The following is a 14,422-nucleotide window of genomic DNA, read 5'->3' on the forward strand; positions in this document are numbered from 1 at the left end:
TGCTCCCTCACTCAAATGCCCGTCGGGCTTGAAGAGTGGGTTAGTTGTGCACCGGCTTCCCCGTACCGTGTGTTGGGTTTCCACTCCAAGTTTTTGAGGAGTTTTTTGAGGTTGCCAGGATTTGAACCCGTGACCTTCTGTCACACTGGCTCTGATACCATGATAGATGAACCATGTCAACCAAAACCTTAAGGTGATCGTTGAGGCCCTAATAAGAATATTAGTAATAAATATTCTTATTACTAATATTTGGTACAATAATAAGTACTCCCTCTGGCTTTTATTTTTCTTCCCGTTTCTCTAATATATGTGAGGAGTATTATAATGAAATGGGAAGAAAACAACAAGTCGGAGGGAGTATGGGTTATAATGATAGTAACATGTGCAACACTAGCTACTCATATATGAGAATACTCCTATACATTATAGGTGACAAAGATAAATATGTTACAATAGCTATAAAATGTGTTACAATAACAACTAAGACGTGTTATAATGACAGTACTCATATCAATTATGGAAACAAGTATAAATGTGTTACAAACTTACAATAACAAACAAAGCGTGTTACAATAACAGCCCATATGTGTTATATTAGTAATTCAGACGGAATATGAGCGAAAGCCGATTAGTATGTTGCCGAGCAAGTCTTCCAGTATACGATCTTTTTTGAATTTTCGTTGAAATTGTGAACTAAAAAAATTACAAAATTAAGCTTGAGTTTATAACCGCTCCTAATTAATTAATTCAATCTCGATACATCCAAAACCAACACTCTTGTAAAACAAACAAATAACAATGTTATTCAATTTTGATTTTTTTTTTGAAGAAAAATGCCTAACGGCATTACTCAATTAATAAACGATCAAAAGCAACAGCAGCGTTAAAGAGGGTGGAAGACCATCCTCCCATACAACCTTTCCTACGACACGTGGAACACAATGAGCTAAACCATGTGCAACACAGTTATTGACTCGACTTACATAAGACCAAATAACAGATTCGAAATTCAAACTAAAAGTAACTAAATCATCTAGAAGTTGGTGAAACATGCTCCGACCCAGCTGTTTGTCGCGAATAGCTTCTATAACCGGAAGCAGTCACTTTCGATTTCCACCTTTCGGATTCCGCGTGCAGCTGCTTCTTCAAGGCCATCCAAAATCGCGGTAGCTTCTGCAAATTGAACCTCCCAGCACTGGTCCCTCCCCATCGACACACCCCACATTACATGGCCATTGCTGTCCCGACATACAACACCCGTACTAACCCCTTCACCCTCTTTCACTCCCGCATCCACATTGATTTTGACAAAGCCCACACGCGCCGGTCTCCAACCCGTATCCTCCTCCCTTCGAGCTCCCCCCTGCTCACGTCTTACCCCCTCTGACCTCGTCCCCACAACCCCAACACCCTCATGAATGACATCAGTCGCTCGTCTTACCACGTCCTCCGGAGCCACATCCGCATTATCAAACACTACCTTATTGCGATGTTCCCAAATAGCCCAACACCCTACCATCAAAGTCGCACCCTTCTCCATGCACATATTCTTCCAACACCCTTCCACCCATTCCTTCACGTCCTCTCCCCTACCCTCCGTCACCTCTCCCAAGCCCAAGCCATCCCAGACCCATTTTGCCACCCCACAATCCCGAAATAAATGAAGACTCGACTCAATATTAGAATGACAAAAAGGACAAAGAGAGTACTCACCTCCAACTCGGCAGCGATGTTAGCTCTTGTGGCGAGCGCTTCACTACACAGTTGCCAGAAGAAGAGCTTCACACGGGGCCAAACCGAAAGTTTCCAAAGCCGATTCCAAAGCCATCATCCTCTAGCCCAGTCCGATCCACCAGCCATATCTCCCAACTCCCCCACCAGCATCTTATACGCACTCCGAACCGTATACAATCCATCCTTCTCAAGCCCCCAATACCAGATATCAGACGGTCTATTCGGACTAATCCGAATATCAAGTATTTGATGTACTTAGAAAGGAAGGAAGAGTTGATTCAACTTGTCCTCATCCCACGCAGCTGCATTCGGCATCATCAGCTCGGCTACATTCATACTCTCCAACCCGAGTGGACACGGTGAAATAATCCGCCCCGTATGCGTATTGGATAACCACGAATGACCCCACACCCTTGTCTCAGTACCATCCTCAAAACGTATTTGTAAACCACGCTCCATCACCTCCCTTGCTTCCAAGATACCTCTCCAAGTGTAGCTGGGATTATAACCAAGACCGGCCGTCATAAACTCATCATTAGGAAAGTATCTCACCTTCATTAGCCGGGACCTATGGACGCGGGCCCATGGGGGTCGCTCGGGAGAAAAGCGAGCAAGCTTTTGCATTTGTGGAGTCGCCACCAATTTATTGTGGAAAATTGGAAACCGTTCGAATATTTCGCGTCATGTCAAGACACAAAGTAGTGACATGAACACCAAGAACTCGTTACCCTTAACATTCTATGTCTAGAATGACTCTCGTGGATGCCAATGAACATGGATGTTCACAGAGATCTGGAGTAAGAGGTGAGGGTACGTATTAGGAATATCTTTTGATCGAACACCTAATCCCGCCCGCCTCGAAAGCGGCCTCTACTAATGATTAGGGAAAATCGTCTATACTTGATATGTTGAAGGTTATATGCATGCAATGCAACGTCCATTAGATTAATCCTAGCATGTGAGAATTAACTAAGTCGGTGAAACACGTAATTTAACATGCATTAATGTCGAGGTAGAAATTTAGGTTAATTGCATGTGAGAGCATACAAACAATATGATAAAGAAATACAATAAAAATGCAACAATTGAAAATTACAATAATTACAATGGGTTAATTGATTTACGTCGAAAATACACTTAAAACGGATGATTTGAGAAAAGAAAATAGAAAATAAATTAACGAACAGATTATTAGTGATAATACGAATAATAGTTAATTTTATACGTAAGCTAATAACTAGATTAAAGCAGGAACGGGAGTTCAGGGGCAGAATTCAACCCGGAACTGGCGCAGCAGAGCTGCATCCTTTGGAAGAGGCGCAGCAGACGCTGCGTCTGTTCCTGAGTTGAGTTCTGGTTGTGAAGCCGGAACTGCATATTGTTAATGTTAGTGGGTAAATTTAATGCTTGATTATTGATATTTGACTCGGATAGAAGTGGCTTAATAGATTATTTACATGCAAATTAGTCATAAAAACGATAAAACATGAGATAAATCTAATTAAGACATATTAATTACAAGATTAATAGCAAGATTAGTAATGAATTAACAAACTAAGACAAATTAATTAGGTTAATTAATGACAAACTAATGATGACGATGAACAACAGATGAAAATCTATCAAAGAATGAATTTAAGAGACTTGATATTGATGAATCGAACCTCTAAAAATCCGAATTGATTTTAATGACGAAAACCCGCAAATATAAATTATAAGGGATTTAAGTCGTGAAATAAAAGATGATAAATTGTTAATGATTTATACGTCAAAATTATCATGCTAAAATTATCGTGTTAATGAATTAAGAACAATCGAAGACAAAACAAAAGTAAACAGACGAACAAAAGACGAAGGAAGAAGAAGGAAAGCAGGAACTGCGGCAGCCTGAGGAAGAGGCGCAACAGGTGTTGCGTCCCTTCGAAGAGGCGCAGCAGTTGCTGCGTTCCTTCTCGACGTTTGTCTCCCGTTAATTCGTAAAAAGGGTTTGAAATAAGGTTTTGTAAATCGGATTTGAATGTGTTTTCGACGTAAACCTTACAATAATGATTACAAAAATAAAGTACAATAACAAAAGATGGGATTTACACCCTCAGACTTACATGTTTGACGAAACGAGTTTGACTAAGTTAACGTTTAGTGATGCTCGACTCGAATGTACGACGAAAGTGCCCTCTAAGAGGAAATTAAACAAGATTGATTAAGTTGATTGATGTAGAGTTGGTCAAATTGGTCGGTCATGCAAAACGAGGCTGGTACTCAGAAAGATCCGAGCTTACATGGTCGAAAGTTCAAGCACGTAGACGCCAAAAAGCAATAGCGTGGTCTAGAATGCAAAAGGAGAAGAGAAGAGCGGACACTCGCGTGAGAAATATGAGGAACGAAGGTCCCTATTTATACCAATCACGCGAAGGAATTAGGGTTTCGGAGAAACTTTGGAAGTAAATCTCGAAAAGATTTGAAAATACGCAGAAAGGAGCTGGGGAAGAGGCGCAGCAGCCACTGCGTCTCTTGGAAGAGGCGCAGCACCTGCTGCGTCCTTTCCCCAAGGGTTTCCTCATGCGGAAGAAAGATTTCTGCGTTTCTATTATGGAATTGCGGTTTGATCTTAATTTCCTTATTATTTATAAAATAATTTCGGGATATAATTTGCCAAAAGATTAAAAGATTGAAAATATGGAATAGATTCTATTCCGGAACATTCCAGAATATTATGACTCGGCATTTTAAACTGTTATTAGAAACTGAAGACGGTTTTTGACCCGGACTCCAAATGTACTCTACTTACTGTCAAAACGACCGTAATGGCGCGTAGATGACAACCATGAGGTAGACACAAGTGTTTGAGCTATCACTTGACGATAAAACATCAAACTATCATAAATCGTTCCGTGTACCAAACATGCGGCCCAATCATCACCGGGTGGTTTGCGGGAGGTGAAGAAATGAGGTATCTACAGAGCCCCCACTTTGACTGAGGTTTGGACAAGGCAAAAGTCAAAGTATAGCCATCAGTTCAATCGAAGATTACAACCTGACAACTATTGTGACGCGAGGCGGCTCAAGGGGTCTGAGCCAAGGACATGTCGTCGGGAACATTTTAGAGTCTGTCGACTATCGGGGAGGGTCGTTTAAAGTCCATTAGACTACGTAAGGAGGCTCGCCAGCCATAAGAAGAGACCATACCTGAGATTCCTTGAAACTCATTACTTTGTCGGACTCCAAGGGGAAGCAAAACGTGATATTGAAGGATTGAAGGGAGGCAGCAGGACGTCGGCAGGAACTGCTGGGAGAAATCTGCTTGGGTTGATTTTCAAACAAACTTCGGCAAAACTCGAGATTGATGTTGAACTCCACGTGTTGAGAGGGACGATTGGCTATCCGAAACTCTCGCTGGGGGAACAGAATCGAGACTGATCTCCTATGGGGGAACAGATTTGAGGTGTGTCAAAACACCTGTCAGAGAATATTCGCTCGTTGCGGCAAGCGAGGTCTTGATCAAATACCGCGACAGTTCGCAGTTTGCTTGAAAATACGGGTCGGGCGAAGAATAAACATCAAATGGACCAAATGTATGATATGGGGTGTTGAGGAAGAGGCGCACCAAAGATGGGCCCACAAATAACGAACTTATAACGAATTTTCGAAAATTGATTTAGAGGGAAACTGAGGAAGAGGCGCAGCAAGAGCTGCGTCCTTTCCTGGATGTGTTCCTGCCTGAGTAAAAACTCGATAAAAATCGTGTTTTATTCATAATTTTCGAAACATAAATCCTCCAAATACTCTCTCAAATTCCAACCATTTCTCGCCAAAATTTGATCAAGAGCTTTCATTTGCTATGACTAATCGAGGTATGTATATTATTCTGGCATTAATCTTCCATATTTGATCAATTTGGACCGACAAATTAGGGTTTCCAACCCTAAAAATGTCGAAAAATTGGGGCTTTTCCCCCAAACGATATTGCCTTGTAAAATTGACTTTGTAAATGGATAATTGGTAGTATAGGGATCATAACCATGTATTCATTTCGAATTTTCATTGAGTTTTGAGCATTTGAGTGAAATTGTGACGGTCTCACAGCTGAACCGTAAATTGCTTCGAGAATAGCCTTAGAATTGCCCATTTGTGACAAAACTTGATATTTAGAATCCTTGTATGATGGGTAAACTTCCTACCATTTCAGATTTTTGATTTAAGACGGCTTTTTCAGGACACTTTTCTAGGGCATAATCGCCGTAAATAACGAAATGCTGTCGAAATTCCGACTCGAACCCATGACTAGGCTTGAATTTAGACTTGAATTGACCCATATTACCACATGAGCGGACGGGTTTCGAGGAAAATGGCCAAAGATGGTGGGAAAAGAGCGATTTCAGAGCCTTGAAAACTCGAAAATCTACTAATTAAGGCTCGTCGTCACTTGACGCGGACTAAATTTGCTTTAATTTTGCAGGTGACGAGGCTTATACGTCAGGGAGAGGTCCCATGGACGTGGACACCGTTCTTGACCCTTCTTGTACGCTCGAGGAGGCGTTGGAGCAGGCTTTTGCTACGGCAGTGACGGTTGTTGAGGACGAGATCGTCGAGGAGGAGGCTGTTGAGGACGAGGTCCAGAGGCGGGCCAACGTCGGATAAGGTGGTCGCCATCTGAGGGGATCACCGGAGTGGGCTGAGAGTTGGGACATCAGACATCTCATCTGGGCTGCGGAGAGTCACCTATCCTACATGACGGTGAAGAGATTGGTAAATTGAACTTCATCATTCTTTCATTTACCTTCTTTTATTTTCATTCGCTAATCCTCTTCTCTTTCATTCGAGCTAAAGATAGCTCTTGCTTTGAATCAAAATAGGAGGTCGGGAACATCAGGTCCTTCTCGGGTTACACTACGATGATGGAGGCTTACGGGAGATTGTCGGCGGAGGAGCAGACCATCATCGAGCGGGGAGCGTTTGGTGTCTTGGTACGAGCGTGGAGGGACATCAAGGGAAGGAAGATTCGGGCTAACCTTAGCCTGGTTCGAGCTTTCCTTGATCGGTTTTGGGACACGACCTCGACCTTTCACATGCCTTTTGGTGAGGTTGGGGTCACGTTGGAGGACTACGGCATGATTTATGGCTTGCCGTACGGGACTGAGGCTGTGGAGTGGCCGGAGACAGCCATGAGAGTGGACTCAGCTGAGGCTAGGAGCTTGATTGGTTGGAACCTGACGGCGAAAGCTGCTGCGATTCCCGGGTTGGTGTCGTGTTCCTACGTCCGGGATTACTTTGCTGGGAAGACCCCGGCGATGGTGGTGATCGATGGGAGGGAGACGTCTCCTCCTCCTTGCAGTGCGGAGCAGAGAGCTCGTTTGTGGCTCTGGTGGTTCTTGTCTTCGATCTACCTCGGAGACAAGGGAGAGAGGCTGTCGACGAAGCTTCTTCTCTTCCTTTCTGATCTGAGTGGCCTAGGTCGTTGGGACTGGGTCACTGCTGGCTTTGTGGTCCTCATTCGCTATATGAGGGCCATGGTTCATCCGGAGCTGATGGAGAAGGGGACTTCTCCTGCCACTGGTGGTCCTGGACTACTGCTGGAGGTATGAACCTTCATTTCGTATCATGAAAGATCATTTCCTTTCCTTATCAAATCACAAAAGATCGTTATTGATTATCTTGTTTTGCAGGCTTGGGTGTTACTCCTACTTTCCTAGCCTCGCGCCTAAGAGGACGGAGCCGGGGGAGAGAGCCTATCCCGTCATGAGGGACTGGGTGATGTGTCGCACGAAGAGCCAGTGTTCCTTTCACGACGTCTGTCGACGGGACATGAACGCTCTGCAGTTGGATGGTGTGAGTATCTTCGACTCACCTTTCTTTGTTTGCTTTCTCGTTGCTTTCTTTTAGAACTGATCATAAGAATGACCTCTTGTTTGCTTATCTTAGTGGGTGACCAGGCCTTGGGCGGACTACACTGGCGTTTCTCCTTTTGTGGCTGAGGTCCTTCGACCTAGGAGCTCGAGCCGGTAGCTTATGAGGACGTCGATGGGTCTCGTGTGGTACTTGGGCGAGCGTTTGACTCGCCAGTGCTCTCGAGATGTCTTCACGGTCCCCATCGATCTTCCTCGGACGATGTTCAGGGAGCCTTCCGATGCTGAGAGGGAGGCTGACTTGGAAGACGTTGGTGGTGACGCCCTCCTTCTTCCTGGCGAGGACTACTCGGCGTTCCTCTACCGTAGGTTAGCGTACTGGCCAGTCATGGTAAGTAATTCAATTTTCTTTCGATTGTCTTGAAAACATGATGAATGATCATCGATTAATGGAAACCTTTTGAATTTTGCAGGAGGTTGAGGTGGCAGGCATCGAGCCCCCAGCGTACCCCGAGACACTCGAGTACACTGATCTGATGAGGATGACGATGATCTCCGAGCTTCGCGACTTTGGCGTGGCGGTGAAAGATGCTGGCCTGGACGAGTGGCAGCATCTGATTTGGAGGGTACGTTCCCCAACTTGTTTAGCTTTTGTATAAGAACACATTTGTTTAACTTTGTCCAATCAGTGAGAATCCTTGTTTATTGAAATGCAGGTAGCACCATCCCGGTTCGTGGCTTTGTGGAGGGTAGTGTAGATACCCAGTATCTGCACCTTCCGAAAACCACCCGATGATGATCGGACTATAACGTGTTTTTGATATGTGTGCATGGATTGGCTATACATGAGACGCTTTAATGCACTACTCGGATATGAAAAATGATTTCAAAAGTTTTCTAACTTCATTTACATTAAAATGACCCTAATTAGAGTCAAAACCGTCTTCGGACCCAAAACCGAGTCAGAAATCCGCAACTCGAGTCAACCTTAGTCAACCCAAATCTCGAATGTCGAAAATAATGCCATGAATGTCTTCATCATGTCATTTCCATTAAAATTACCCTATTTAGAGTCTAAACTGACACCGAGCCAAAAACCGACTCGAAATTCAAATCCTGACTTACACGGGTCAAACTCGAGTCAAAGACACAAAATACCTACCCCAAATATCACCCAAGAGGAAGCTTACACGGCTAAGCAACCAACAAAGACCAAAAATCACAACCAACAAAACATTGGTTAGAACAAATGCAAAATCCAAATTTGCGAAAGGGATAGTACACCCCATTACATCACGAGGTAGCTCGCGCCTCTTTGGGGTGTCTCCTTAGCCTCCAAGAAAAATCGACCGACCTACCATCCCACATTTCTCTATAAATACCCACCATCACACAACATAATCTTCACGGGAGAGTCCGCCTCCTCCTCCTCCCTTAAACTTCTAGACCCGACTTCCTAAATCACAAAATCGACACATGTTTACGACCTACCGATCGTAAACACAAGCCTTACACATTTTGTTTGGTACCCTCGCCGTGCATTCGACCGACCCATTTAACCAACTCAATTCATCAATCAACATGTTTTAATTAACATATTTTCAACATATTTTCAAAACAAAATCCTTTTTTAAGGCACTCTTTTAAACTTCTTTGATCGCGTTTAGTCACAACGAGAAAATCGTCTCTAAAGTCGTCTACTTCGCAAACATCAATACATGTAAGTTTGAGGGTGTAAACAACTCACTTATTTCGTGTGTGTTTGGCCTAGTTTGTAAAAGTGTTTTTGGACTCAAAAACACTTTTTGGCCAAACACATCGTTTTCTAAAAGTTAAACAAAAATTCTCAAAAGCTAAAAATCCATATTTTTGCCCATAGAAATAGAAGCAGCTATTTGTTGTTTCTGTTTTTGAAAAACACTTTTGAAAAATTAAGCTTGAAAATCAAAAACTCATTTTTGAGAATCGAGGCCAAACATGCTCTTCATGTCTCTACTGTTTTTATGAGTTGATGAACATGAACAATGCATAACAGGATTCAAATATAGGTTAGACGAGCCAAAACCGAGTTTTGGCCCGAGACAGAAGCCCTTTGCTATGCAAAGAGGCTCGCGCCTCTTGTGGGTTCTCGGGTCAGACTCAAACGTGTTTGTTCTCGTCTTTCCTCTTTATTTCATTTCTTATTTGCAATCGGTTTTTACCATTTCAAATGTTTCAAATCATTTTTATGACAAACCTTTTAGCCATAAATTAAAATCATCCTTGGTTCTTTATACCATGACGGTTTATTCCGTGACCCGATGATATTATTGGGTTAATTACATATTAAAGGGTATTTTAACCCCCTCTTATTTTATTTACCATTTTTCTCATCTATTTACATTTGCAAACATATTAGTCATAATTCATCATCATCCTTGGTTCTTTATACCATTTCAGTTTAATCCGAGTACGATGACAAACTTGACTAATCACAAATAATTGAACTTAACATAATTAGTTTAAATCAAACATTTTACATTTTTATATGTAAACTATGCTTTTCAAACTTGCAAATACGACAACGAATATTACAAACATAATAGTAATTATTCCGAGTCATGCAAATCATGCCTGCAAACATTCATCACAAATACGGTTTTAAATAGCCTTTTCAACAACGTTTTAAACAACCTTTTCACAACCAAGAGATGCCTCTTGGTTTGGCTCATGGCTCGCGCCCCAAGGCCTCCTGTTTTCATATTTTAAAACCCGGGCAGAGCCCTTTCCCTCGCCAATAGGCTCGCGCCCCAATGGGGCTTCCTGGCACTGTTCTGTCTCGTTTTAGCACTTGTTTAGGACGGTCTCGGCTACGGTTAACCTGTATACATAATAGATAAGATTGACAAGTTTACGTGTTTTTACACTTTGTCATTTGACACCCTTTTTCAAACAATGGAATCGTGTTAAGCATCGTAATCCGAATTTGGTAAATGGTTGTTTAATTTCCGTCTCACATGCAAATCAATCTAAATCCAACTTTGACACCAATTTCTTGGTACATGCATAAACCACCGACTTAGGAAATATTCACATGTTAGGTTAAGACTTTTGGATGTGCATTCATGCATTTAAACCGTTTTATCAATTCTTACACTTAAACAACCATGATCGATCATTAGAGGCCGCTAACGCGGGCGGTATTGGGTGTCTGATTAAAGGGCTACCCAATACGTACCCTCACCCCTTACTCAGAACATTTGGATAGTGGATGGCCTTATCCAGGGCGCACGAGAGTCATTTTAGGCATATAATGCTAAAAGGGGGACGAGTCCTTATCTTTAGTACCTATGTCAAGCACCGCTTTTTGCCTTGATTGACCTAGGTATAAAGTGGATTCGAACGGGTTCCAAGCATCCCACAAATGTTTGGTGGCGACTCCGACCATCTCTGCATCGTTTCGAGACCTTTACCGAGACGAAACCGACCTATCTAAATAGATCCGGTCGAAAGCATTTTTACGTCGCCGAGCGTGGCTTTCTAGACCACTGCATGTCCACAGATTGGCTTGGCGTGCAGGTGGCCCGTGACTACGGACCGGTAGGCGGCATCGCGCCCGCAGACCGGCCTATGGTCCATGTCCACAGGTAGCCAACCGGCTACGGGCTACTGCCATCGAGGCACTTGCTGGCGGTCAAGGACGTCAGGTATGAACCTTCCGTTTACTTCATTTTTTGAATTTTCTAACTTTCTTTATGTTTGAAACGATTGACATGAGCCAATTGTTGTCATTTGTAGAGGGAGCGCGACTTGGAGCGAGAGCTAGCGCAGTCCCGGGAGGAGACGGCTCGCCTGCTGAGGGAGCTGGAGGTCCGCGACGCCAAGATCGCTGCTCTCGAGGCGAGAGTTACCGAGTTGGGCGGCGACCAGCAGTAGTTCCTGTGGTTTTGTTGTTTTTGTTGTTGGCCATACTGCATACATTTTGTACATTTTTAGGACCTTCATTTTGGACTTTTGGACTTCGTTTCGGGCACGAGCCCCCAGTTTGGTGTACATATTTCTTTTGGTTGTATATATGATGGCTTGAGTGCCTTTGCTACCGGGTTGCTTTGTTTGTACCTGCAGGTTAGCTTTGAACAGGTTTGGTAGATGACGGTTTATGCCGTCATGCTACCGAAATTTACACAGAAATTGTACATAAAACAAATATTTGTACACATGGCCTAAATTAGCGCAAGACAGCGACTCGAGAAACTGCAAAAAAATTACCGAAAATGACCGGACGGTAGGGAGGGTTATCCCCTAAAAAAAATGAAAATAGAAACATATAAGTTTGAAATGTAATATGAAATGAGAGTGAAATGATTCCCCAAAAAAGAAAAATTAAAAGAAATGGTTAATTTTGAAAATAAATAATTAAATTGGTGAAATGATTCCCAAAAAAAAAATGAAAAAAGAAATGGATAAGTTTGAAAATGAATAATTAAATTGGTGAAATGATTCCCTAAAAAAGAAAATGAAAAAAAGAAATGGATAAGTGTGCTGAATTGACTAAGAAATGGCGATCTCGCCTCGAAATGTGTGCCCGTGGGATTAGGAAACTCGAAACATGGTAATTTGACAGAATTACCAAAAATAATAACCCATATGAATAGGAAATTATGCTTAAAGGATTTAGGAAAGATCCGACGCGGAAAATCACAGAACTACATCTGAGGAAGAGGCACAGCATGAGCTGCGTCCCTTTGAAGAGGCGCAGCAGGTGCTGCGCCCTTTCCCCAGTTTGTCCGTCCGGACAGATTTTAGGAAACAGCCTTTAGTATAAATATAGACGTCGATGGAGGTTTTATTCACATAATTCTTCCGTCTTTCTTCCGGCGATTACATAAAAACTCTTCTAATTAATCATATATCATGAATACTTTAGAAATCTGTCTTAAAGAATGGACAAACGAGTTCTCAAACATGTAGAAACATGATATGGGTGCCTATAATTTTGGATCGATTTTGACCTTGAAGCTAATCAAAGTGGTCAAACCGTTCTTGGATGCTTGTCTTGAGTATTGGGACCCGAATTTCCACGTATTTGCCTTTCCTGGAGGCGATATATGTCCGTTTCCTGAAGAAATAGCTGCAATCCGCGGTTGGGACCCCGAACATATGCCTGCTATACCCTCTACTTCTCAAGGGATAAGAACAAATTTAGGGATTTGCTTGGATTGACAAGAGCCGAGGTTGACCGTCTTGTGACCTCAAAAGGAGTCCGAATGCTTGATTTTATCGATCAATTCATAAATAGGGCATTCGGGTTTTGCCTATTGCATGGTTATGTCCTTCAAGGGCATGTTGATGAGGATTTTAGAGGTGATCCTCGCTATTTGAGCCTAGTTGAGCAAATGGAGCTGCACAGGAGCCCAGCTTACCTATGTTTAGGAGAGATCCTATTGGGGTTGGACAATAGGAAAGCCAACCGCGACCTTCCTTATTTAGGAAGTCCCATCATCTTGCAGGTAAAAGAACTCAATTTTCTTTTTTTCCTTTTTTCTGCTTTTTTTTTCGTTCTTTTTTTTTGTGTTGGATACTAATACCTGCTCTTGGTAGGTCTGGCTCATGGAGCGCTTGCGGCTGATCGAGCCCCCAGTTAATATTCCTGCTTATCATGCTCGCTCAATTGCAATGAGGACTAGGCTTTACATGGTGGACTTTACTCGAGTTTGCAACTACTGGGATAACAAGTTGAAGAACGAGGATGGTCCCCTGATTAGATGGATTGTACCCTGGTGGCACCTCAAGTCTGTTACTGGAGTGTTGTCTTTAGATCCTTCCCGATCGGTGCGTATTCCTGGCTTGGAGTTCGTGATATGCATCTTCCCAGAGAGGCTGATGAGGCAGGTTGGATTGAAGCAGACGATTCCTAAGCTTGATACTGTTCCTCAGACTGCCATGGTGCTTACTATTGAGAGCCGAAGAGAGTGGGCCATCAAATGGGCTCAGAGAAATATGTGGTTCCTAAACTCTTCTGTTAGTGCGCTCTGGGTATCAGATTCCTACTTGCAGTGGAGGAAGGCTACTACTCCTGAGGAGCGCGAGAGGCTGGGGAAGCACGAGCCTGTTGACTACAAGGTTCGTGATGTAGAGAAGGAGAAAGAGAAGCACTTGACCGAGGGAGAGGAAGAATCCGGATTTCGAGTTTTTTATCCATCGAAGAAACCGAAGACCTCTCCTGCCGTGGAAAAGGTGGTTGATAAGAATGGCAAGGCTAGACCGCGAGAGAGACCATTGGTGATTAGGTCTGAGATAGTGCAGGAGCGCCCGACTCGTGGTCGAGACAAGAAATATGACAAGAATGATAAAGGCAAAGGGAAAATGGAAGAATAGCCTAAGTCTTAGTATTATTTATTATTATTATTATTTGTAATAAACGGTGGGGTTTTTAGAATCCTAGCCTATTTATTTTAGCATTGTTTTATTATGTGGCATATTACTATAATATTGGGAAGAAATGAATAAAAAGGTTAATTGGTTATGAAACCATTGTGATTTACTATTATTATTCTTGTCGAATTCCAAATGCATATGCAAATGTCCTTCTATTTACATTTAAAAATAATGAGTTGTATCCTGTGAAGGATTGCCTACGTATTCATTTTAAAAATGAAATCAAACCCTTGCACGTAGTTCAAGTAAATGTAAAAGAATAATTGTTCTGAGCAAGAGCTCGTAATGAACTAGAAAATAAGCATGAGCTTTTACTTACTCCTAAAGCACAATTCAGTTTATTTGATGATATGAGGATGACGATTTGTCAAAATGCAAGATCAAGGTGACATAAGCTTTATTTCAGCTGGCCAGGGGCCGTTTTTATT

General features: G+C 42.6%; 1 protein-coding gene across 1 annotated transcript; it reads right to left on the bottom strand.

The window, feature by feature from the left end:
- Positions 1-1,084: 1,084 nt before the first annotated feature.
- LOC141595684 (uncharacterized) lies at positions 1,085-1,546 on the bottom strand. Its single transcript, XM_074415649.1, has one exon. It carries the CDS (start codon positions 1,544-1,546, stop codon positions 1,085-1,087), a length of 462 nt encoding a protein of 153 aa, XP_074271750.1.
- Between the last annotated feature and the right edge of the window lie 12,876 nt (positions 1,547-14,422).

Source organism: Silene latifolia, chromosome 8, assembly GCF_048544455.1.
Source record: "Silene latifolia isolate original U9 population chromosome 8, ASM4854445v1, whole genome shotgun sequence".
NCBI classification, from domain to species: Eukaryota; Viridiplantae; Streptophyta; class Magnoliopsida; order Caryophyllales; family Caryophyllaceae; genus Silene; species Silene latifolia.